The following is a 27,460-nucleotide window of genomic DNA, read 5'->3' on the forward strand; positions in this document are numbered from 1 at the left end:
GTGTGTCCAATGGATGGAACTCAGGTTGTCAAGTGTGGCAGCAAGCTCCTTTACCCACTGACCATCTTGATCCCACAGTCCTTTCTTCTTTAAAAAAAAAATGTATATGGTGTTTTGCCTACATATATGACTGGCTGTGCACCACATGCATGCATTGTCCAGGAGGTCAGATGCCCTGGAATTGGAGTTTCAGAACGTTGTTAGCTGCCATGTGGATATGCTAGGAATTGAACCCCCGTCCTCTGGAAGAGCAGTCAGTGATCTTAACAACTGAGCCATCTCTTCAGCTCCTCACCAGCCTTCTTCTTGCTAGAAGCAAATGTAAGCGAGTCAGCGTGCTCCTCTAGAGCAAGGCACTACTACACCAAGGTCTTAAGTATCTCTTTCCATCCACCATGCCAAGCACTAGCTCCCGGTACCTAAGAAGAGCTGCACTCGTCACAACCTGAACATGTCCAAGTTTCATTCTAAGGGGCCCGACTCTAGCCTCTCTTAGTTAAAGTCCTACTGATTTTTCAGGATTCAGTTTATGTCTCTCTTCTAGGAGGCCGTTTGGGACATTTCCCTTCCCCCCACGTCAGCGCTGCAGGATCGTATTCCCATACACCGGTCCCCTACCCTCAGGCACATACTGCGCACTAATTGTCCGATTTGGCCACTCAAGTGTCCCCTAGGCCCTGAGCTAAGCGAGCAGGGTTTGTCTGCGTTAGCAGCGGGCTAGCTGGGCAGAGCAGTCACCAAATAACCGGAGAGTTACTCTCACAGGTGCAACCCAGCCCACCGTCCTCTCCCCCGCTTCACTCTCATTGGCTCAGCCTGCCCGCGCCCATTCCCCGCCCCTAGCCCGCCTCCTGGCCGCCGGGAGAGGGTGGGGGGAACACGCGGAGAGCTCTGCGCACGCGCCGAGAGGCGGGTTGCTCGCCTTGGGGGCGGGGCGAGGGCCGAGGGAGCCCGATGGGGGGCGCGTCGTTGCGAGGCAGTTGCGTCCTACGGCGCGCGCAGCCCCCGGGCGGGGGCGGGGCCGAGGCGGCCGCTGAGGCGGCTCCCGGCCCTGGCCCCGCCCCCTCCGTGCGCCCCGCCCCCTCCACCCACCCCGCCCCCTCGGCGCGCTGCGCTCCGGCTCCCGCCGCGCTCGATCTCTCGCCGCCCGCGGCCTTTCGCTCCGCTTGCCCGCGGCCGAGAGCGGGACCGGAGAGTCCTTCTGGTGGGCGGCGCGGGGCTGCGCGCGTCCGGCATCCCGGGGCCGCTCGGGCCGGCCGGCGAGGGAGCCCCTCGGCGGTCCATGCATCCGCCGCCGCCCGCCGCCGGCGTCGCGATGGATTTCGGGCAGAACAGCCTGTTCGGCTACATGGAGGACCTGCAGGAACTCACCATCATCGAGAGGCCGGTCCGCCGGAGCCTCAAGGTGCGCAGGGCCGAGGGACGCTCCCCTCAGGGCTGCCCGCCCGACCCGGCGGCGTCCGACGGTCCCTCGGCGCTCCAGCGCCAGTCGCCGTGTCACCGCAGCCGCTACAGAGCCTCACTCCCCGCCGCAGCCCAGGGTCGGCCTGTCCCCGTCCCCTGACTGGAACCAGTCCGGCCCCTTGACTGAAGCTAGCCCCTTACCCTGACTGGAGCCAGCCCCTTCCCCTGACTGGAGCTAGCCCTGTCTCCTGACTGAGGCTAGCCCCTTCCTCTGACTGGAATTAGCTGGGTCCCTTGACTGCGGCCAGTCCTGTCTCAGAATTGAAATCAGTACTGTCCCCTGACTGGAATCAGCCCCGTCCCCCGACTGCGGCCAGCCCTGCGCCCCACCCGGCGCCGGCCTCCCCCGCGAACGGCCAAGCCGCTGTTCTTGTGGCCAGCCTCCGTGTGCCCCTCATCCGCAGCCGGCTTCTCTCTGGGTTCGTGTCCCCAGGTTCTGGTCGCTGGCCCACCCTCGGGTTCACACAGCCCTACCTCCATCTCTCACCCAGATATCCCAGGTCCCATCCATTCATGGTCCTCCCCCCACCTCTGCATAAGATCAAGCTTGGGTCTCCCTGTGCCCAGGGCAGCATTGCTTCCCTTCACCTCCCAAAGACAGGCACCCTTCCTAGAGTCGTCCTAGTTTAGGGTTTCAAAGCCTCTCTCAGTCCTTTGCTCCCATCCAGAGTCACCATGCATCCTTTTCCTCCCAGCATCTCCAGGATTGTAGGTGGGACCCTGCTTCCCAACTCCCTTGAAGGAGTCAACCTTCTGTTTGTCCCCCCACCCCCACTCCCAATAGCTCCCCCACCCCACAGAGTCATCTTCTCAGCCTTCTGAGTCACCAACCCTCATCCTCACAGATAGCAAACCTAGTTTAAGGACCCCTTCCCTACTCATCTGGCCATTCCCTCAATAGCTCTCTTGAACCTTTGCCTTTCAGTCTAAGTTTATTCAGTTCCCAACCCAAGCTCCAAAGCTTGTCCTTTTCAATTCCATTCAGCAGTCTTCAGTACAACCCCGCTTTAAAGCATTTCCTGGTGTGGAAAAATGCTGTAGAGTATTATTCTGTTGGAGATAAAAATATGTGAATATACGTATATATATCCACTTGTGTTATATATGCGTATGAAGTTGATTCCAGTGAGGTCCTGCAGCCTGTTAAGTTAGAGTAAAACCAGTCCCCACTCTCAGCACTGAACTGGAGACCTTTGTGTTTGCTAGAATGTAGAAGAATCATCAGACTCTGGATTAGTTGTCATTGCTATAATTGTGAAACTTTTTCACCAATAGGGTCTTCGAGGGTCTTTGGGAGGCAAGAATGACCAATGTTTGTATGTCTAATTTGCATATTGTACTTGACAGACACCAGAAGAAATAGAAAGATTGACTGTTGATGAAGACCTCAGTGATATTGACAGGGCTGTTTATCTGCTCAGGTATGTCTCAGTCTTTCTGTCAAATTGCTGCTTTTTGCCTGTGGGGCAAACATGAACTGTTTCTGAAATGTCATGTTTCAATTGTCATTGGTGTTCAGATTTACTCTCCCACTTGAAGAGAGTACTTTTGCATGCATCACAATTATGTTGTGAATTAGGTTAGGTCTGGGCTTATGAATTTGAGAACTGAAATCAAATAACATATCTAATTTAAAGAACATTGCCTGGAGGAGGAGAAGCAGAACAGCTAATGGTTTGAATTGAATCACATCCTTTTAAAATTCCTTTCCAACTTTGCTCAGTTAGGATAGATAAGATTTAAGGGTAGCTAGTGATTAATTTTTAAGTTTATTATAGAGTATGAATATTACGTGCTATTTACTGTGTAGAAAAAAAATTCACAAACACAGATTTGTGCTCAGGAAATATTGTTTATATTAGTCTTGCAATGTGAGCTTTATATTGCCTGAGAGTTTCTTTTTTTAAAAATTAAATTGAGTCTACTCTCATTTAAGTTTCAGAGCATCTCGAAGGCTCTATAGAATAGCTTAAGACAAATGGTTATGTTGTTGCTATGTATGTGTCTGACGAGACTACCATTGTATCAGACACAAAGGTCTTCAGTCCTGTGCCTGGGGAGGGAGGGAAGCTGGAGCAGGACTGTTCTTACTCTTCTAACTTGTAGACCTCAGGACCTTGCTGGAATCAACTTCATATGCATATATGAACATAGTAATACAAATGTTCTTAATCATTTAGAAAGGTAAATATATTGATGAAAAGTCTTCAGAAATAGAAAATGTCCTAGGCATTTTGTATATATTTAAGAATTATTTTTACCTGTGTATATATTTTTTTCCTTTTGGTAAATTAGTATTCACTTTTGCTATTTGGAATCAGATTTTGAAAAATGCTGTTACCTCCTACGATGTCTGTTCTTGTTTCCTTTGCTTAGGTCTACTTTACTAGTTTCAAGTGCTGGCCAGCTTCTTATTCTGTTCTTGATTATAGATGATAGATCATATTTCCAGTCCCATGATAATTGTTGAATGATTATATAAGAAATTTCTTCTCTAAATTTCTTCCTCTTCCTCTTCCTCAAGACCAGGGTCTTGCTCATGTGAAACAAACTGTTTACCACTGAACTGTCTCCTCAGCCTTTCTCCAGGACTTTTCTTAATTATGATTTAGCTCTCGGTGGCAACCTGAGTTTCTGTTCTTACTGTGCATCAATATACCTACCATTCAGATCCTGTTGATCATGGTCTTCAATGATTATACTGAACAAAACCAAACCAAACAGATAAACCTACAGATAGACAGATAGACAAACAAACACAAACAAGCAAGCAAGCAATCAAGCAAGCAAAGCAAAGTGAAGGCGAGCTTGGTGGCCACACTTGTAGTCCCAGTGTTTGGGGGAGGTTGATGTGGGAGAATTACCGGAGTTCAAGGGCAGCCTGGGCTACATAGGGAATACCAGGGCAGCCAGTGCTTCATAGTGAGACCTTTCCTGCCAATTGGCTTTCATCATAATTATTCTTCTGCAAATGACTAGACAGTTGAAGAATATTAGATAAATTTCTCTTGATATGCTGCAGTTAATGGTTGAAAATAAGCTCTGCTTATTCCTGTGGCATGCTTTTTTTTTTTTTTTTTTTTTTTTTAGTGTAAACCCTGGCTTATAATCGAGAAACTGAGAGTCTTACTCTACTTACAGCTGACAGCAGATACCTCATTCTAGATGTCATTGATAAACCTTTTTGTTTTAAGTTTGTTTTTTCTCTTTGCTTTTATTGTTTAGAGAACTAAGTTGTCTTCCTTTCTTTTTTTAGATATAGAACATAAGTTTCCTTTAGTTCTGGAACTTTATAAAGACCTTATGAGGCAGATTCCCCCTCCCAGTCCCCTTTTCAGAGAAGAGAGTTTAAAAAGAGATCACGTGTCTCCTTTAGTTTCTTATGGATAGGGGATCACTAGTTGGCTTGTGTGTGGGTTATCCAGCTAGGGTCTTCTTTTGTATTGCTACCCTCTTACTACCACCTCCTGGGGGAAGGGGGTCGGGGGCAGGGGGTAGGGGTAGGGAGTAGGGGGAAGGGAGATTTCTTTCAGGCCTGCCTCTGGAGGGATTAGGGCAGGATTGCCTGAAGGGTTCTTTCTTCTCCAGGATTCAGGGGAGGGGACTGGCTTGTCTCATAGATGTATTCAAACTGTCTCTGTTAAAGCTTGCTTTCTTATCTGCTCTCTTAGAGTGAGCTTTCTATTTTAAATAATTTATTCCCTTAAAATATTGTTCTGAATATTCTAGAACCTAATAGGGACTTCTGTCTTTTCCCTCTGTGGATGATTTTCCGGTTTAATTTTGAGTGCTTCACTGTTCCTAGTGTTGGATATGTATATTTACTACTTTTGTGTGTTATGTTTGCTTCTTTAATTCTCTTATTGTGTACATTAAAACTCTTGGAATCCTTTAAAATATTTACTTTATGTATATGGATGTTTTTTCTGCATGGATGTCTGTGCACCACATGCAGTCAGTGCTTGAAGAAGGCATTGGATCTGGTGGAACTGGAGCCCCAGTCCTCTGGAAGAACAGTCATTACTCTTAGCCACTGAGCCATTTTGGAATATTAATAATTCTGAATTAGAATTCAATCAAATGTGTAAGCATCAGTAGGTGAAGCTTTACATTAATGGAGGTTCTTATAGCATTTAAATTGAATCCAACATCCAATGATAGACAAATTCACTGTTTAGTCTGAAAGTGTGACAGGTCAGTTATCATTGCCATTTTAACAGAAAGTTTAGAACGTTACGATGCTTGAAGATTTAACACAGATGATTTTATGGTTTTGCATAAATATGATGCTGATAGACCCATCTGTGGCATTTAGTACTGAAGCAAAACAACTTCCCAGTAGTCACAGCTTGTGTCTTAGTCAAACTCAGATCGCAGCATCTTTTTCCTGTTCTCTCTCTTCTGTGTGATTTTGGCATATATTTTAGGAATGTACTCAAAATATGTGAATAATTTTATTAGAGAAGAGTCTATGCATACTGTATTTTCATTAAGTAAATTTTCACTCATAAATCTTGAATTGTGTCCTAGATAATCGTAGACCCTTAAGGCATTTAAAGTCCTTGGTAAGTAGTGTGAGTTCTTTGGCTGTGCATTGTGATATCCTGTTTGTTCCTCACTTTTTTTTTTTTTTTTTTTTTTTTTTGAGACAGAGTTTCTCTGTATAATCCTAGCTGTTCTGGAATTTGCTCTTTAGATCAGGCTGACCTTGAACTTACAGAGATCCACCTGCCTCTGCCTCCCAAGTGCTGGGATTAAAGGCATACACCACAACTGCTTGGCTGTTCCTCATTTTTTAAAATGGCTTTACTGAACCGTGTTTCATATTCCATATGGTTTTCTTTTGAAGTGAACAGTTAGTGGTTTTCATGTATTCACAGAACTGGGTAACTAACACTACTGTCAATTTTAGAACGTTTTCATCTCCCATAAAGCTTGTACTTCTGAATCCTTCCAACTTTTGGGAGCTACTTACTAATCTGTTTCCTGTCCCCGTGGACCTGCTTATTCTGGCATTCCTATAAATGGGATGGTATATGATGGCCTTTGAATCTGACTTCTTTTACTTAGCAAAACGTTTTCAAGGTTTATGATAGATCATCATTACTACATACCTTTTTGTTGGTAAATAGTGTTCGATTGCATAGGCATATAGTACTTGCTTAATTGCAGACCATATGTTTCAGGACCTCCTCCTGGATGCTGAAACTGTGGAATACTGAGTCCCGATATTTAACACATTTTCCATTGTTACTAAGCATAACTTTTGTAGTTTGAGATTAGACAGCAGCAAAATAAGCACAGATGTCTTTTTCCTTATCGTTTTTCAAAACTATCTTTTCTACCATTTGTTTTAGCAACTATAGTATACAGCTTTTTTTTTTTTTTTTTTTTTTCCTTATTGAGAAGTTCACCTTCTCACTTAAAGGAAGCACTTCATGGCTTCTCACTGGCAGATCCAAATTGCCAGCACTACTAGCTGTATGCTTTGGTCATTACTAAATAAAAAGTGCTTAAACACACACACATACACACGCACACGCACGCGCACGCGCACGCACACACACACAGTGCTATACTGGAAGACATTGAGAGAAGGTGATAGTAACTGAGGGTGAATAACAAACCACAGAACACAAAATCTTGGGTAAGGAGGAACTATTGTACCACATTTTTGTTGATCCATTTATCAGCAGACCAACATTTGGGCTGTTTTAACTCTTTTGGAGTAGTAATGCTGATTTTTTTCAGTGTCACTTGGATCCATGTGGTCATCCTTCACTCTGCCTTTCCTCATCCCAGCATATCCCTTCGTCAGACCTGTCTGACATTTACCATCCCAAGATCCAGCTGCACTCTTGAACCAGGAGGCCTTCCCTAATGCCAGTTTCTTCAGCTCCCCTGTTGTTTTAGTACTTTCCTCCATCAAAAGACAAGTATTCTTTTTTGCTCCCTAACTTGCAGGTATTTTCCTTACCAGATTTCACACTTTTGAAGGACAAGTCATGTTCTGTCTTTAATTCTTTCTTGTTCTTTTTGTGATATGAATACACACACACACACATTTTTATTTTTGAGACAGGATTTCTCTGTGTAACAGCCTTGGCTGTCCTGGAACTCACTCTGTAGACCAGGCTGGCCTCAAACTCACAGAGATCCACCTGCCTCTGCCTCCCGCGTTCTGGGATTGAAGGTGTGCGACACCATTGCCCGGCTGAATATATACCTCTTAACACAAGTATGTTTAAATATATTTAAGTTGGCCAAAACCCTAGAGGAAGCAACTTGTGATTGTATATGTGTATGTGTTTGTGTGTGTGTGTGCGTGTGCGCACATGTGTATGTGTGTACGCGCACGCATGCAAGAGTGTGTCATGGGATCCTATTCTAATAGTCATTGCTTTTGTGATTATAGGAAAGTTACTAAAGTTTTGGAACTTTGATTTTTTTCATTTGCAAAGTGAAAATGTCCCTGTTTTCCAGAAGTGTGAACTGTGGGGAACACTTAGCACACAGTGGGTACCCAGTTAATTATAGCCTTCAGTCTCTTTTCTGCTTTCCCTGCTTCTCCAACACTTAGAGCTCAGCATACATTTCAAAGTCATAAAGAGGATAGTGCTATTGCTTTTTCCTTCCAATAATTTAATGAGTATAAGTAAAGTTATCAACTGCACTTTGTGATAGATATTGGGTAGCTTCTTTTGCTGGTAGTACTCATCAGAAACCAGACTCTCCACAGAGGCATCTTCACCTGAATGACAGTGAGACTGGCTTGCAGATGTTTAGATATATTGCAAATGATGCCCCATCTTAGCAATGTGCTATTGACATCTTGCACCGAATGTGTTCATTAGGTAGTGTACCTAACCCATCTTTTTATGTTGCTTGCTTTTAAAGTCACTTGAAAGTATTTTCCACTTTGTGCTGTGAGTTTTTAAGCATTTTGTACTCTGGCTGTCAAGGAAGTTCAGGGGTAATGAACATAGGGCAAGAAATTGTCGTTCCCACTAAGAGCTCCACCTCACTCTGTTTAAAACCCCAGTGAGGTGGTAGCCAGGGGCAGTACCAATGATTAGCTTTCTGTCATCTAGTTTTTGATTTTTATCTTTAGAATACCTATTCCTCTTGCTATCTGAAGTAAACATTTGTATGGAAAACTTCACTGGATGTATATGTTTTAAAGAGCTTCCATTTCCTCACATATATTTGATTTTTTTCATTATTGTGATTTCTAGTTTTGAGACCGTCTGCTGTCAGTGTCATTTTATTTTATGGTGAGGTCCTACAGTGTAGTCTGTTCTTTCTACTCTTCAAATTCTTATGGTAAAATTAATGAATTTGGAATCTCACTTAAAGAGGGACTTCGGGGTGTGTGTATGTGTGTGTGTGTGTGTGTGTGTGTGTGTGTGTGTGTGTGTGTGTGTGTGTGTGTCTGTGGTGTTATCCTCTGAAGCAAACTTTAAATATACAGAGAAATGCTCAAAGGTCATAAATATACAGCTTGTTGAACTTTCATAAATGAAGACAGCTAAGGAGCTAGCATGCATATTACGAAATCAAGTATTATCTATTGGATTAGCCCAGTAGCCTCCCACAGACTCATTCCTTTCCTTCCAGCTTCTTGATAGGGACCACAATCTGCTTCTGGTCTGTTTGTTTGTGTGTGTGTGTCTAGTCTCTTTTGCTGACATTTAAAGAGAGGTTTATCCATATTGTCCCAAAGAGCAGTAAGTAGTTTGTTTGCATTGCTGTATGATATTCCTGTAGAAATGTACACAGCTTATGATGCCAATGATGGATGTCTACCTTGTTTCTAGTTTGGGGCATTTATGCAGAATGCTGCTATAAGTATTATATACAAGTCTATAGTAAATAGATGTATTTCTTTTAGTTATCTTTTCTAGAAATAGAATATTTGGTCATAGCATACTCCTATGTCCAACTTGAAGTACTGTCTAATGGGTTCTGAAGTGCTTTTCTCAGCTTCTATTTCTGTCAGTAGTGCATAAGAGGTCCCAGCTGACATGTTTTCAGGAAACCAAGTGACAAACTTCCTAGCACACCAGAGATGACTGTCTGGTTACCAGCCTTTAGGTGTTTCTGTCCTTTGTCCTGACTTCCTCACATCTGCTAGCTTCTCTTCTTCCCTACAGGAGAGTTTCTGTACACTTCCACAACTGGTGCTTATTCTGCCTAGGCTGTGATTAGAAGACTCTTGGTTACAAGATATGAGACGTTTTGTGTATTTTTGTCAGAAAGAGAAGCAAAGTGAATGTTAGAACTCTCTCTCTCTCTCTTTTTTTTTCCTGGAAGTACCGCCCTGGTCCCTGTACTTTTAATAAGCCCAATTTTTAAAAATTGCTGAGGCGCCATCCTCTGTGAAATTGATGTCCAACTGATTGACCCCTTTACATAGAAATTTCAGGACTCCTCATATTCATTGTTTGTATAGGACCATTGTTTCCTGCATTAAGAGAGCATTATAGATGGAGCTCAGCTACTTGTCTTCCATCATTACTACTGGCAAATGACTTTAGTTCTTGTCAAACTATGAATTCCCTGTTTTGGAGAAGTTCTAGGTCTCTGAATATAAGAGGTTTGGAGATGATCCCCATCTCTTTTTCCTTGTCTTCTGTTCTGAAGATAACTTTAGGAGATGTCTGCTTTCTTTTCCTTACATACTGAAGCTGCAGGGAGCTCTCTCTGTGGATCAGAAAGCAGAGCGGTCTCATGGGAGCTGCAGGAAAAGCTTCAAAATAAAAAGCTAACTATTTTCATCATTGTAAAAGTGACCCATATAATGTCATTGGAAAGGCCTGGAGTTTAATAGCATGATACTGTTGTGAGAGAGCTGGGCAAGCTTTCATCTTATAAATTCAGTTATTTAGTTACTTATTAAAATACTTAGAACTTTCTACAATAAAATATTATAGAATTATTTAAAATAAGTGATTATATACATTTGAATACAATATAGACCAAGTCATGTAGCTATAATGAATGAATGTCAGTTTTATATACATGTATATTTTCACAAATAGCTAACCCATATATACTTTGTGGATGCAGGTAAGGATTGAATTTTATCCTAAAGAATACATAATGGGTTCCCAGTAAACGTTTGGAATTGTATTCCTTAGCTTGCAGCCTTAGTTGAAATTGACAATGGTTTCTTAGTGCTTGCATCAAGGATTAGTGTTTATTATACAAATGATAGAAATCATATCTGTCTTCAAATATTTAGGACTAAATGAAGGTCTTAAAACCATTGAACAAGTTCTATTGATCATTTAAATCTGTACATCTTTTGACATGGACATTTAAATTAGTATAGTATCTTTCATGGGCCATGTTGGCCATCAGAAGTAGGAGGCAAGGAAAAATGCTAAGACTTAGTTTCTCATAGTCTCTGTTTCTGCCATATCCTCATAAGACTCTGGTGTATGATAATTACATCACAATTGTTGAATATCTTATCTTGTTGAATATCTTGATCACAGGCCTCATAATGTAATCTTCCTTCCAATCAGAGATGTTAATAAGGGAAGAGATTTTTAGTGCATCTAATGGTTACTTTATAATGAATCTTATGAATTGAAATAGAAACATACCAAATATTTATCAAGCATTTACATGCTAGGTTTCTCCTAATACAGATACCTGTATTCAAGGAAGTCATTGTTTAGGAAGTAAATGAATTTTATGGATTTTTAATGGCATAGAAGTCATCCCTAATTCACAAATATTTTTATCATTGACAGTCATATGTGGAGACTAAGGCTTACTTACTTACTTTGATGGACCTTGGATAAGTCGTGTCTCTTCTCTGAGCTTTTCCTAATCTAAGTAGGACTAGTAATATCTATATTGTAGGATAGGCAGAAGGATTAGAGGGAATGTACGTGGGTGGCACTGGCTTGATCCAGAATTGTGTGTTCAGCAAAAGGTGATTTTTACTCACCTTTTAAATCACCTGTTTTCAGGGCACAACGTATTTCACTTTTGATACAGAGGAAAATTTCCACCCAGAAACTTTGTGTAGTCAGAGTTTTCTGTCCAGATTTCTATGTTGCGATATTCAACACCTCCTACAAGTTTATGAAAATAACTTTATTGAGATATACTTCAAATAAACTAATCATACAGTTTGATGATTTGAAAGGGATTTGAAAAGCAGATCCCTTGTATGACCAGCATTTCAATCAACGTATAGAACATTTACACTGGTGTCATTTTGCAGTTAATCCCTCCCCTGACCCTAGGCAACCACTGATGTTTTTTGTGATTGTTGGTCAGCTTTACTTGTTCTAGAATGTAGACATGTGTTTTCATATCTCTTGGAGAAGTACTTTAGAATGGAATGCAACGAGTCATTGGCGAGTCTATTTTTTCATTTTTATAGCTTTGAGATACAATTGACATTCAGTAAGCTGTACATAATTAAACGGTGAAATCTGGTAAGTATTTACACATGTACTTATCTGTGAAACTATTATGATCAGGTAATAAACATATTAGCCATCCTAGAAAGTTATTTTGTATTCCTTTGTCATGATTTTTACCTGTTTCCCAGCTCTTCCGTTACTCAGGACAATTGTTGATCTCTTTTCTGTTGCTGTAGATTAGTTTTCAATTTCAGGGATTTTATGGACGTGAATAGTGAAGATTATCTACTCTTTTTCGAGCTTCCTTTATTTGCTACACTTACATTGATGTAATAAAAAATCTAATAGGTCTTTTAATAAAAACCCGGGAGCCTGATGTTGGGGTAAATGCTGAAAGATCAGAGAGACAAAGTAACAAGCCACTGCCATGTCTCACCTCTAGGACTCCTCAGCCTGAAAAGCCTCAGCCAATAGGACTCTAGCTGAATGAGCTTCCTCATCCAAAAAGTCTTCTAGTTCCTGTCTCCTCATGCCTTATCTATCTTTCTCTGTCCAGCCATTAAAGGTGTGTGTGCTTCCCAAGTACTGGGATTAAAGGTGTGTACCACCACGGCCTGGCTCTGTTTTCCTCTCCTAGACTGAGTCAATCTCATGTAGTCCAGGGTGGCTTTGAACTCACAGAGATCCAAATGGATCTCTGCCTCCTGAGTGCTGAGATACATGAGACCTGTTTCATTTGTGTATGAGTGTGTGTGTGTGTGTGTGTGTGTGTGTGTGTGTGTGTGTGTGTGCACATACACACAGTGTCCTTGGCCACTGTTAAACACCTAGAAGTGGAGTGACTGGGTTGTATGAAGGGTCTATGCTTACACTTTTATGAAATAGCTAAACTGCTCTGGAGTGATGGTACCATTTTATGTCAGCCTGTTTGATCATTCTCCTTAATTTTAAGCCATGGTGATGCGTATGTAATGATATTCCATAATAGTCATAATTTGGATTTCACAATGGCCAGTGGAAGTCATGTGTGTTAATGAAGCAGCCATAAATAAGCAATCTTTTTTGGTCATGTGTCTGTTTGAATCTTTGCTCATCATTGGACATCCTTTCCAAGTATTTTCTTCCAGCTAGTGACTTGCCTCTTGATTTTCTTAAGTGTATCTTTTGAAAAGTAATATCTTTTAATTTTGTTGAGGCATAGCTTATTGATGTTTTTCTTTATCGTTACTACTTTCTAGGTCTTATTTAGGGGATCTTTCTCTAATAGGTCACTAAGGTCTTTTCCGTTTTTTAAAAAAGAAATTTTAAGAATTTAGTTTTTGTATTTTAGATCTATGCTCCATTTTCAGTTAAATCTTAAAATTCTGTAAGTATTAGATGTAAATGCTATAAGGATTAAAGTTAATGTTTCTTCAATATGACTTTAGTAAGGGCCAATTTGCTTTTGTAAAGTCAGGTATTTGGATTCTGTTTCTGTCACCTAAGCTCTTCAGTTGCTGTGTTTCCTAGATCAGGTGTTCAAAGTGATAGGCTGAGCCTGAGAGAACCTATCCTTTTGATTCTAAGATAAGGAGATTGGACATCAGTTTCATATTCCAACCGCTAGGTGGTGCTAACAGAGATGACTGTGGTGTGAAACTGCAGGATGAAACTGCCAAAGTGGACAGGAAAAAGCCTGTGGTGCCTCGACTCCACACAAAGAACCATAGGGAACTGAGGAGAACTGGGAGCAGGAGAGGCGATCTTCCCCAGGGAGGAGCACAGCATTGTATTGTCTAGTGTCAAAGTGTATATGAGGTAATAGATAAGTTAATTAGCTTGCTTCTGGTATCCACTCTACAATGTATGCATTTCTCAAAGCATCCTGATGGCTCTCTCTCTCTCTCTCTCTCTCTCTCTCTCTCTCTCTCTCTCTCTCTCTCTCTCTCTCTCTCTGTGTTTATAAGTTGTCAATTTACCTTATAGGAGGTAAGATCTCACTATAGTGTATATCTTGAACGTACATAAATTTTGTCAGTCATACCTCAGTTAAGCTTAAAATCCCTTCTTTTATAGGTTACCTAGGATATTTGTATTTCATATATTAAGAGAAATGGTAAACTTGCCTAAAATAGTTATTTTACTGAGGAACATCAAGAAGAAAATTGACTTTCTCTTAAGGAAAACATGCAGGTGTGAAGTGAAGAGTTATTTAGGAAATCATGAAGGATGTTAGAGGACCAATGGGTAACTGTTTTAATCAGGTTCTTGCTTTGTGGAAATCATGCTTTTACCCTGAGAGCTGGTTGACTTTGAACGTGCTCCATAGTTGCTGTCTTCACTGTTACAAAGTAAAGGCCATGAGAGAGGTTATTTGTATTTCTAAATCCCTGTTAAACTCCCACATTCTATTATGTCCTATTGTTTCTTGTCCTTCCTGTCACACATGGCTGGCTGAAGGTCTCTTTGTTCTTTTGGGGTAGAAATCATGAGCAGGCAAGAGGAACAGCTCCCATTGTGTTGATGTCCCTGAGCTCTTGAGTGCCAGAGGCTTCCAGGCCAGGTTTTCAAACCTAGAGCCCATAGTTCTACAGTCCTGAGAACTAGGGACTCATGGCTCCACACTTTCTAGGCCACAGACTGACTTACAGCTTGGTGCTCAGGTCAGTGCTTTACTGCTTTGGGCTGTGAATGCCTGTGGTTCCTTGCACCCAGCAGCTAGTTTTGCAGCCCTTGAACTTGGGGTGTTGGTGCCCTTGCTTCTTAATCCTTGGCAGCCCTATAGACTCTCTTTTATGAACTCTGGCTGCATCCTTCCCTCCCTGGTCTCTCTTATTCTGCTGTCCTTTATTGTCACATTCCTTAGTCTGTACTCTGCTACTCTCTGAAACTCTGAAGCCACCTTCTAACTGCTGAATGAATAGGGTGGCCTGGGTTCTTTTGAATGTTATTCTGTAGCAGGTTTTAGTTGCTGCTTCAGAGTGCTTGGGGCTGAAAGCCCAAGGGTTCATCCATTCTTGGTATTACCAGCTCAGTCTGCTCCACCTGTAGTAAAAACTTCAAGTAGTTAATACAAGTCCATTTGAGAGAAACCTTTACTGGAACCTAGTGTTGGAACACGAGGAACAGTACACCAGAGAGAAGCCACTGGACTCGGTCTGAGAAAAGTAAAAAAAGCATGTTTATATAGCCATAGGAAAAGTAAAAAACCAGCATGTTATATATAGCCGTAGGAAAAAGTAAAAAAAAAAAAAAAAAAACCAGCATGTTTATATCGCCATAGGGGTGTGACATGCTTGTATACAGCCTGTCACCAATCGCAATCTTACTTCACAGTGCCTGGCTTCTAGTCCCAATAGCATGCTTTACATATACACCGATCATGATAAGCACCAATCACAGGCCTTTTGATGAGTCAGTGAGGAGGTGCTCCTTTCCCCATCTTAAGTGAGATAAGCTGCAGAGTATATGAAATCTTCTAATTCACTGAGGCTTATTGTCACTGCATGTTGTCTGGAGTGGTTGTTCCATAGCAAAGCCTCCTGAAACAGAAGTCAGGACTTCAGCTGCAGCTGTGGTGTTTCTGACAGTTGGAGTGGAGCTTTCTTAGAACAATCATAGAGTGTTTAAAGCAGCCAGCTGCTGTGATGCCAGTTCAGATGATTGCCAAAGAAAGGACTTCTTAAAAAAATTTTTTTTTACTCATTTTTTTATGTGTGTGCATGTGTGCATGTATACGTGTCATAGCCCACATGTGGCAGCCAGAGGACAGCTTGTGAGAATTGGTCTCTCTTTCTCCCATGTGGGTCCTGGGACTCAAACTTAGATTGTCAGGTTTGGTAGTAAGTACCTTAGCCTGGTGAGCCATATAACTGGCCAGGAAGGGACTTCTTGATTGACAGCTTTAGGCAACCAGGCACAAGGTTTTGTAAGCTGTCAATCAAGTGGCTTCCTGACTCACCCCTGAAAGCTTTGACCATATAAAAAAAATCAAAGGAGGGGCTGGAAGGATGGTTAAGTGGTTAAAAGCATTTACTACTTTGGCAGAGGATCCAGATTTGATTCCTAGCACCCACAAGTGGCTCACAATTGTCTCTAACTCCAGTTCTTGGGTATCCAATGCCCTCTCCTAGCACTGCACACCTGTGGTATGCATGCATACATGCAGGGAAAACATTCATATACATAAGATAAAAATAAATAAAAAAATCTTGCCGGGCGTTGGTGGCGCACGCCTTTAATCCCAGCACTCGGGAAGCAGAGCCAGGTGGATCTCTGTGAGTTCGAGGCCAGCCTGGGCTACCAAGTGAGCTCCAGGAAAGGCGCAAAGCTACACAGAGAAACCCTGTCTCAAAAAAACAAAACAAAACAAAAAAAAATAAATAAATAAATCTTAAAAAGATCACCAAAAGATGCTTACAATAATGACTGCATGAAATGGACATTCTTTTAAAAAGTTAGCCTATGTTGATTTTACAAAGTAAAGGTTCTGTACAAGGTTAGAATGCACTTTGATATTTCCCTATTACTTTTTCTTATCCCTCCCTTGTCAATGTATATTCCTAATAGTCTCATTTTTACTTTCTGGTTTCCCCATCTCCTGTATTCCACACATGAGAGAAAACATGCAGTACCTGTCTTTGTGAGACTTTTATTTCACTAACATGATGATTTCTAGCTCCTTCCATTTTCCTGCAAACAATATAATTTCATCTTCCTTTATGGCTTGATTACATATATATATATATATATATATCTCACATATATCACAAAATGAAATATACAGTGAATCTTCATTCATTGATGAGCACCTAGGCTGAGTCCATAACTTGGGTATTGTTAGTAGTGCATCCTTAAATATGAGTTTGTTGGTCCCCACAGTAGCTGATTTTGATTCTTTTAGGTATATACACAGCAAAGGAAATTCACATTCCCCATAGTACCTAACAAGGCCCAACTCCCAACCCAAAGCCCTGGGTGAGGCTTTGATGTGTCTCATTAGCATTAGGGAGAAGGAGTCCTTGTTCTGCACAGCTTTTCCAGACTGACTTGGTTGACTCAAGATCCCTTAAGTGTTATAATTGATTTGTTTGTATTGCATTTCTTCTGACTCAGTTCCTTATTTACTGGCATATCAGTCAGATGAGCAGAGAGGAACTATTATGTGTTATTTGGACTCTATGTGTGTCATGTTATCCACTTCGGATTTTAGTCATCATCTCCATGATATCATTTCCAAATCCAGGCTGTAGGTAGCTGTCCCTGACCTTTTTCCCCTTCCTGAGCTTCAGGCCAAGATACTTTGTTGGCCCTCTGGTGTTGTACTTCCACATGGTGTCTCCCCTAGAATGCCTTGCTGGCCCTCCAAATGTGAAATGGAATTCACTTTTTAGTCTAAATGTTTTTACTTGTTATTGAAGCCAGGCTATCCTTTTGTATCATTTCAGTTGTATGCTTTTCCTTTTCCCATCAGTACTCTTAAGTACCCAGCCACTAATTGCTACGTGACAAAGTCTATTCTAGGCATAAAACATTATTAAGTTGTGCTAGAGAATTGAGACCAGTGCCTGGTAGTCAGCATTTCTGAATAAGTACTTCCTGCAAAGTTGACTCCATCAGTCCACTTGTCTGCTGTAGTTCAGGAATTGGGCCTTGTCCTCTCCTGCAGTAGCTACTAGCCACCTCATTTTTATAGGTGCCAGGCTTCAGGTCTTTGTCTTCCAGTAGTTGCTTGCCATGTTACTTTCCCTTCTAAGCTTTTCTCGTACATCATCTTGCTTTATCTGCCCATCCTGTTAGGCAGTAACATCAAAAGTATGTTTTAGAAGCATTTTAACAGGATTTTTCTTGAAACGTTTTTAGTTAATGGGGAAATCAGAAGCTTGTTAAAAAAATCTAATGGGAAGAGCTTCTAGAAACCTTCCTATTTTGCATACCTTTATACCTTCAGCACTACCACTATAGCTCAGGAATGAAAGACTTTCAAAACCTCCCATTTACTCTGCACAACACTACAAAACTACGATCTTCACTATTATGCTTTTCTGCCTGTATCCTCACCAATAGGAATACACTTTAAATTGTGATTGGCTCTATACAAGTGAATGTTTGTGTATGTGTGCTTATTAATACATGTATTTATAAGGAAAATTTAACAGTAATTATTTTATGTCTATGTCTAATAAAACATCAAAGTTAACACCAAATATAATCTTAATATGGAATGACAAAATGGGAAAAATTCAAAGTAAATTACATAAAGATAAGATTTAATGATAGTTCAGGTGTTCTTGTATTTTATAAGTTAGTTCCATCTCAGGTAAGTGGAGATTTTATCCTATGTAGAGTGTTGTGAGGTGTGAGGAGAGGGAAGTTTAAGCTACTTCTGTGATGTGTATTTGAGAGTCAGAGGGCTGTTTGTGTCTCTGGTAAAAAGAGGTAGCTGGAAAACCAGCTTGGTTTTAGGTAGTTGAAGCCATTCCACAGCCAGTGGTCTTTTTGCACCCAATAATGTGTTTAATAAATTTGAGTACTGTGGCTCTTTACAACAAACACAAACCCCTGCAAACATAGCATTCTGATAGCAGAGGGAGCATCGCAGGAATCATCAGTAAAATAATTTGATATTACTAAATAAACCATCTGATAATCCTTGTGGCAGTATCAACTGAGATCCTTTTTTGGGTGGAATTGGGGATTGAACCCAATTGTGTGTGCTAGGCAAATCCTCTCCCATTGAGTCAATCCCCAGCCCAGAGAACTTATTTGAAAAAGATTGACTGTTAATCTGCTTCTTGGAATGGGATTGTGACCTGAGGGGATGCACAGCCATAGATTATGATTATGGACTTAGAAATTGTAGGGTGAAATCTTGCCTGTGATCTTTACTCATTGATAACTTTGAGTGAGCCACTTTCCCTTCCGTGGGTCTCAGTTTACACAAATATAAACTATATCAATATGTTTCTTCTATAATGTAAAGATTAATGAGATACCGTAGGGATAGTATTTTGCCTCATGTAGTAAGCAGGGCCTTCAGTGTTAATTTTTCTTGTACTCTTGCTTTAGTTATGTTAAATATATATATATATACATACTTTTTTGTGATACTAAGCATGGTCATTATAATCAGGTTTTATGGTTCTCTGACTTTATGAATCTTTTAAGGCATTGTTTTGAAGATTTAATGTTGATTTTGATGAATAAAGAAATAAATAAAGTTTTGTTTTTGTTATGATCTCAAAGCAAGGCCTGTTTAGCACCCAGTTCCTCATGAATTCAAACACTGTCTCAGTAATTTTTGTGTTGTGTTTAGACCTTAAGTGAGAGCCACTAGGAAGGGCTCCTTGGCTCTGTAGGAGCTCAGGTCATTTAAATTCTGCACTTAGTCAAGTCTCAGATACAGTAGTGACTATGTCATCCCATCTTTTGTGGGTAGCATCCACTTCACTTCTTTCTTTACTAACTGGTTTATGATTAAGTAAACTATATAGATTGTTTAGGCTAGAAAAAGAGAGGACATTATGCTATATAGTTAATATTCTTATCATGGGACTCTGTCTTCTCTTTGAATTTTGAGCTTTTAGATGGTTAGAATAGGGTATTGGACTAGTGATAATGCTTTAAGAATATAGATTCATTGTAATTGCTGGGGATCAAACCTAGAGTTCCTTATATGTTAGGCAAACATTCTGTCATTGAGCTACATCCCTAACTTGATCTATTGTAACTTTGTGGGATTGGAAAAGGGTTTTTATAAACTAGAGCAGGTAGCCTCATTTTGAGAGACTAGCAATAATGTTTCTGAATTTTCCCTCTTTCCCTCACTCCCTCCCTTCCTTTCTTGATAGAGTCTCACTATGTAGCCCAGGCTACCCTTGAGCTTCTGTCTTTCTCATTCTTTCTATTGTTTGATATTATAGATATGTGCCCTCCCTCCTCAGACACACACACACACACACACACACACACACACACACACACACACACACACACCGGCCTTCCTTCCTTGGTTGTCTCAGATTGATTACCACTTTGTGTATCCTTCCATAGTAGGGGCCCACATAGCTTAGCTTAGGAGCAAGCGTGGAGTGAATAAAGTGGAAGGAGAGGTTTGATCTTGGTTATACAGTCAGTTTGTATTAGTTAGTTTTCTTGTGGCTGTGATAAAAACACCTGGTAGAAATGACTCAGTGAAGGAAGACTTGATTTTGACTCATGTACAGAGGGATGGTGGAGGAGGTTGAGTAGTGGGTAGCTTCATTTGTTGGTGGGGGGACTTGTGGCATGCTACACCATGGTAGCAGGTGTGAGCAGAGGTAGTTATACCAGAACCTTAGATGGGCTGTAACCCTCAAAGACGGGCCTCAAGTGTTCCACATCTGCCACCTATGCTCCATCACCTAAGTGTCTGAGGCCTCACCAAATAGCACCCCCATCTGGCGACCCAGATGGGTCCCAACGTGAGCTTGTATATATCTACACATCCAACCGTAGCAGAGGCTGTGTAATGTAGTGATTGGCAGCATAGGTTTTGAGTTGTGCAGGATGGATAGCTTTGGAACCTTTATCTTCCTAAAGAGAAAATAGAATGTAGCCTGTGATAGTATTTATCCACTTGATAAGATAATTGTGAGAATTAGCCTATGTGAAAGTAAGTCAGGTGTTTATTAGCACAGTGCTTGGCATATAGTAGTGTAGCAGACACAATTTTATCTTGTTATTAGGGGGAGAAGTAAAGACAAAACATTTTTGGTGAACGTTTAACTGATGTAGCAGTGAGAGCAAGGTTGGCACTGAAGAAAGAAAACCAGAAAGAATGCTAATGTTAGGAAGTGGAGAATCCAGAGCTGAGGAATTAGAATTGTGATGAGTGTGAAACTGGTCTTAACCATGGAAAAAATGCAAAGTCAAGGGTTCTGGCCAGCAAGGAGATCAAAATTTAAGGTTCTGGGCATGGTAATAAGTTCCAGCATTTGACAATGAGAGTGGACTGCAGATGTGAAATAGAGGCAAATAAATATTTACCCTATGCCTGTGTGCCAGGTATGGGAGTGTATAAGATCTGGGCAAAACACCCTTGACTAGAGGAGGTTGGAAACTGCCAGTTGGTCACTTAGTCACCTGAATGGTGTTTACTATCACAGCAGAGGGCGTGGCAACAGTGACAATGAAACTTTATTATAGTAACAAATGCTTGAGTTTTCATTGGCTTAATATATCACCGAAGAGGCTTTTTAAAATAGGTGCATCTCCCAAGGGAAAGCGAATAATTAGTAACACTAATTTAGTATTTGAAAGATAGCTGTCCTACATCCATTTATTTAGTCTTATATCTTCTCCTCTTCCCTTTTTAACCTCTAGTGTACAACTTAGATGATTAACCCAGTTCTTTTCAGTGTTAGAGAAATGGCTTGCTGAGTGGCTTTAGTGTGAATTGTTTGCATCCTTTTTGTTTCTGAGTGAGTATCCTAAAAAGCATGCCCTAATGACTAGGGCAAAAGGGAGCCATGGGGCAGCCCATGAATGTTCTTCATGCTTGGCTTTCAACAGAAAGCTGGAGGTTTTGAAGTCTTGGAAACTTAATTTGTTTAAACAGAAAGGGTAAGATTAATCAGATAATTATTTAAAGATTGTATATGCTGCATTAGGTAAAAGATTTTATATTGACTCCTTTATATAGTTTTGGGTTCCTTCCACTCAGTGATGGTAGTGCAGATGTGTATTAACTACACACATTTGTATAGTAAGCAGTGTCAGCCTCTGTAACATTACTGCTTTGTTAATATCGTATTGCTACCAAAATCAGTGATGGCATGATTTTTTTTGTTGTTAAGTAACTTGTTCATTTGGATACCCAAATAATTTTATTTTCTTTAAAGTTCAACAGTTTATCTAAGTGGTGATTGTGCTGTATTGATTTCTTGGAAATATGATATGCTTTTTCATTTTTTTAATTTTAGAAAAAATAATTTTAAATTTATATGTATTGATGTTTTACCTGTGTGTGTGTGTGTGTGTGTGTGTGTGTGTGTGTGTGTGTGCACTACATGTGTCCTTGGTGCCTGTGGAAGTCAGAAGAGGGCATCAGATCCCCTGGAACTGGAGTTGCAGACGGAAATGTGCCACCATATAGGTGTGGGAATCTTAACTGGGTCCTCTGCAAGAGCAGCAAGCGCTGTTAACCAATGAGCCATCTCTGCAGCCCTTAATTAAAAATTTTAAATATTTACTTATTTTATTTTTTTTTTTGGCCTTGGTATGCATGTGGAGGCCAGAGGACAACTTTGTGGAATTAGTTTTCTCCTTTCACTTGTGTATAGGTTCCAGGAATTGAACTCAGGTTGTCAGGCTTAGAGGCAATTGCCTTTACTTGCTGAGCCATTTTGCCAGCCTTAAAAAAAATGTTTTCTTTGACCATTTCAGACATGTGTCTAGTGTACTCTGATGACTCAGCCTCTCCTCCTGCCTCCCTCCCTTCTTCATAAATGTCTTCCATATTCATGACTTTGTTTTGTTGTGTCCCCACTGAGTTTAACTTGTTAGGTTTGTTTGACAACAGGATTGAACTATTCTCCGGAGCCTCTAGGCTCAAAAGTGGGCACACAACTAGATACTGTGCCTCCCTCCTCCCAGAATGTTAGTTGCCAGTAGTTGATCAGTAAGTGGTGGGGTCCTTTGAGCCCCTCCTCACCTATAGCTTTCTGTTGGTGGGGCCAGTGTTATCTACACTGAGTTCAGTGACGAGACAGCATGACCGAGGCTACTCTAATAAAAGAGAACATTTAATTTGGGGCCTGCTTGCAGTCTCATCATCATGGCAGAGAGCATGGCAGCAGGCAGGTGCGGTGCTGGAGAAATAAAGAGCTACATCCTGATCCATAGGCCAAGAGAGGGACGCTGAGCTTGGCATGGGCTTTTGAAACCTCAAGGCCCACTCCCAGTGACACACGTCCTCCAACAAGGCCATACCTCCTAATCCTTTCAATCTTTTCAAATATTTTTAACTTAAATGAAATTTCTTGCTTAGTTTTAATCTTTGGATTCTCTATCAGCATGTTGTATCTTGTCCATCTTCTGTATTATGTTCTCTCATAGCCTTTTTACTTTCAAATCTTTTACTTTTGTATTTAAAATTCCCCTTTTCTCTTCAGCAGTGATTGTTTCATTCACCTCTTTCCTAGTTGAGTCATTTTCCAACTTCCTGCTGAGTTCTATCACCTCAATTCTACATTTTCATAATTAATGATGACTGTGATGTTTTTATGTCTTATGAATTTTTAAAATTTTCTTTTGCAGACAAATATTAGGTTATAGTTATATGTTTTATGAGCTCTGTCTCTTGGTGATCAGGACTACTAGTCTTTGCCTTATTAGAAAGTAAGGACTTTAACGAGAACTTTAAACACACACACACACACACACACACACACACACACACACACACACACGTACACACAGAATTGGATTATAATCTTAAAACCCTATTTTCAGGGTTTTAGAGCCCTTTTTTGTTACATTTTGTAGTGTTGAACATGGGATGTTTTGCCTTTTGAGGTCCAAGTGTTCAAATATATGAGCCTATACTCACATTTAAATAACAACAATAGTATATTTGTTTATGTGACTGATGTAATATATCACCACAAAATGGGTAACCTGGAACAACAAGAAATATTGCTTTCATAGTTCTGTAGACCAGAAGCCCAAAATCAAGAAATCAGGGGTACACCCAGTTTTGGCCTTTAGCTCCCTGTGAGTGTCAGCATACCCTGGCTTGTGGCCGCATCACGCCCCTCTCCATTTTTGTGGTCAAATTGCCTTCTCCTGTCCTGTGTTTTCCTTTGAATAACTCCTTTCTACACACATGGTATTAGATCTAGATAATCTAGAATGATATCTTCATCTCAGGATCCTTCTAAAAATTAAGAATACACCCCAGCATTCCAGGATTAAGATGCAGATATATTTTAGGGGTTACCTTTCAACCTATGACAAGTAATTTTTTTTGGATAGCTTTAGTTACCACCTTCTGACCATCTTTCTAGATTAGCATAGTCCCCTATTTCAGCTATTCTCTTTTCTTTCTTCATTTTTTTTTCTTTAAAAGATCTACTTATAAAGGTAAGGACCGTGAAATGATTGTGATACTCTGTATTCCATAGTGTGCTGTACTGCAGCAGGCTAAGACTTGCTACATGACAGGACAGCTTCATTCACAACTAGAACATATTTTTTATGACTGAAAAAAAAATCCCTACACAATTCTGAAGAAACAAACATATTACTTAAACTATTTGAAAACCTTATATTTAAAGCTCACATACATTTCATAAAACCATGAATAGTTCTTGTCATAGCTACTTTTCTGTTGGTATGATAAAACACTATAAAAGAAAGAGTTTACTGGGGTCTTAGAGTTGCAGAGGATTAGAGTCCATGACCATCATGGTGGGGAGAATGGCAGTAGGCAGGCAGGCATGGTGCTGGAGCAGTAGCCGAGAGTAGAGCTTAAATGTGGAAACACAGTCGTAAGGCAGAGAGAGGGAGACTCAGAATTGCTCTTTTGAAACCTTAAAGCCCACCTCCAGTGACATGCCTTTTCCAACAAGGCTACACCACCTAATCTTTCCCAAACAGTTCTACCAACTAGACACCAAGTATTCACATATATAAGCCTATGGGGGCCATTCTTTTTCAAATGACCACAGTTCTTTTTGAAGAGAAGTAAAAATAATTTTAATTTATTGAAAGTATGTAAATAAATAAATGTGATGCCATAAGCATTTAATGTGTTTGGTATCTGTGCAGAACAGGTAGCATTTCCCTCCAGTACTTGACATGCTTACAAAACTTGTATCATTCAGGCTGTACTTTAAAGGAATATTTGTAGTTCATGGAAATGTTCTTTCCAGAAGAACTTGAATATTTCCCAAAGTATTTATGCCTCTAGAATACCGCAGAGATTATTTTGGGAACAAAGCCTTAATGCATGTTAGACCAAAAAGGCATTATATAAAATGTCCTAGTGGCCTGTAAGAGCTTTGAGTGTATCTTTTAGAAGTTTCTTGCAATTCACGAAGCCAATCTATACAAGCTATTTCAGTATACTCAGTATTGTGTTTTGGCCTAGATTATTTTAGTTTATTATTATTTTGTTATTATTATTTTACTATATTTTATCATATATTTTTCTAAAGTATAGCAAATGATTAGATTACAGAACAAAGTATGGTAGAATTTTAAAGTATTAGTAAGATTGTTAACATTTTATGACATGTATATAAACAAGAAATCTTATTTTAGCATAACTGTAATGTCTACATGTATTTGTTATAAGATTCATTTGATAAAATTTTATAACTGGTTTTACTTTTGTATCTCAATGACGTGTTTAAAACATTGTAGAAAGTTATTAAAAGCAGTCATTTTTCAAATTAACCCATTAAATTAAAAATTCAGCTCCTAATTTTAAATTTAAAAATTTGCATTTTCCTTGTAAGTGCTGGTCAAGATATCCAAGGAACAAGTGTGATTGCAAATCTTCCATTTTTGATGCGACAGAATCCTACTGAGACACTTCGGAGAGTCTTACCCAAAGTCAGAGTAAGTTGGTATGAAATAAGATTTAAGTTTCTCGGCTTTTTTTTGTCCCCCAGTAGCATGTTGCCACTATTGAGAGAAAATTTCAGAGCTTTGATGGCTGATCTTTTATATCTACTAATGGAGTAGAAGAAATGTTATTATGTTTATTTTGAATTATGATAAGAATATTTAGGAAAATTAGTTATAAAGAGTTCCTTGGTGATTTTCAGTAAAGGTATTTTAAAGGTAAATTTAATATCTTAAAAATGTGTAACTATCTTTATAAAATTATAGATATATCATTTAATATTGTTTTCAAACTTTTCAAAAATTAGCACACTAATTTTATATCTTCACTACTTATAGTAATTAACTAAAGATCCTGCATGGTGGGCTGTGGTGATTTCTGAAGAATCCTCAAATGAAATTCATTATGGTCATCACAATTTTAGTTTACATGGATTTCATTCCCTCCTAAATTTCTTGAGAATTAGTTTCTTGCTGTGAACATATTTTCTCTATTGTCACATTTCTCTTCAAGTACATAATGCCCATTGATTATTAATATATCATGCTAGATATTTAATATTTAATATTTATTATTTGCATCAGTGTGCATTTGATAACAAATAACAAGTATTTTGTGAGCAATCTGGACAACGGTCTGTGTTCTCTAGCATCTTAACCACTAGTAGGGTCAGAGGGTGCCTGCGATTGGAAATAGTATTTGCTAATAGTGAATTTACTTACTTACCTTCAGTTTTCCATTTGGTTATAACTGTTTACAAATTAATTTGTACATATTCAAAACTGTAATCGATAGCATATCTTTGAGTTTTGTTTTTTGGAATTATTTATGGCATGGTTTCAACTACTGTCATTTTCATAAGAAGCCTATATTTCTGTAAGACAATATGAATTCTTACTGGTTACCATGGGGATTCATGAGTGCATTAAGCTTTGTTATGTCTCTTATCCCAGAATCATGCCTAATTTTGAAGTAAGCTTATATAGATCAAGCCTACTTGTACATTTGACTTTGGTAGTGTTAACTGACCCAACATTGTTATCATGACAGCCAGAGGTACCAGTTAAATTGTAGAAAGGAGTTCATGTAAGTAAGACAATGTTTTTAACATAAAAAATGTCAAACATTCTGCATACCATGTTGAGTTGGCTAAGTCTGGTCCACAGAGATCAGACTGAGCATCCAAAGTGCATGCTTTATTCCCAAAGAGGTCAGAAGAGGTTATTAGGATTCTGGGACTAGAGTTATAGATAGTTATGAGCTGCCATCTGGGTTCTGGGAATTGAATCCTCTGGAAGAGCAGCCATCTCTCCAGCCCCTAGCATCCAATTGTATGAAACAAGAATAAAGATGAAAGGTAGACATCAGCAGCCTTTGGAGGTTCTGAAATAGTTCTGCCAAAATTTTGCTAATGTGCTCATAGTAAAGGCATTAAGTAACTCCTAAGAAATTCTGCATGTGTGAGGATATGCTGGGTTCATTTCAGTGCTCAGCACCAAAACATCTCCCCTTTAAAAGAAAAGAAGAAAGAAGAATATGCATTCATTTTGTATAGACAGTATATTTATATGCAGTTTCAAATATTTCTTCTGACTTGAAGTTATGGAAGCTAGTTTGCTTTTTGTTTTTTGAGACAGGGCTTCTCTGTGTAACCCCAGTTATCCTGGAACTCTCCGTAGACCAGGCTAGCCTCAAACTCAGAGATCTGCCTGCCTCTGCGATGGGATTAAAGGCATGTTTCACCATATTTGGCTGAAGATATGGTTTTAATACAGAATATGAGCTGATTAATTGGATTCAAAACCAGTACCCACTAATGAGTTTGTTTTAAGAAAAATCTTTATTTATTGAATGATTTCCTTCTTTATTTTATTTTATTTTATTTTATTTTATTTTATTTTATTTTATTTTATTTTATTTTATGAATTAGTTTCTAGTCAGAATCTCATGTAGCCCAGCCTGGTGTAGAACTCAGTATGAAGCTGAGGATAACACTGAGCTTCTGCTAATTCTCCAGCCT

At 39.8% G+C, this 27,460-nt stretch overlaps 1 protein-coding gene across 6 annotated transcripts in view; it reads left to right on the forward strand.

Annotated features, from left to right (window-relative positions):
- Positions 1-1,097: 1,097 nt before the first annotated feature.
- Positions 1,098-27,460, forward strand: part of Ppp4r4 (protein phosphatase 4 regulatory subunit 4) — a 94,973-nt gene continuing 68,610 nt past the window's right edge. For 2 of the 6 annotated variants that reach the window (XM_042261106.2, XM_016009182.3), the window contains exons 1-3: positions 1,098-1,405; positions 2,812-2,885; positions 25,331-25,433. In XM_042261106.2, coding sequence (XP_042117040.1) covers positions 1,283-1,405; positions 2,812-2,885; positions 25,331-25,433 — 300 coding nt within the window. In that variant the 5' untranslated portion in view covers positions 1,098-1,282. The remainder of the gene's footprint in view (positions 1,406-2,811; positions 2,886-25,330; positions 25,434-27,460) is intronic. The other 4 variants (XM_016009183.3, XM_006990915.4, XR_006063591.2 and 1 more) reach the window with 4 other exon arrangements.

Source organism: Peromyscus maniculatus, chromosome 14 (assembly GCF_049852395.1).
Source record: "Peromyscus maniculatus bairdii isolate BWxNUB_F1_BW_parent chromosome 14, HU_Pman_BW_mat_3.1, whole genome shotgun sequence".
NCBI classification, from domain to species: Eukaryota; Metazoa; Chordata; class Mammalia; order Rodentia; family Cricetidae; genus Peromyscus; species Peromyscus maniculatus.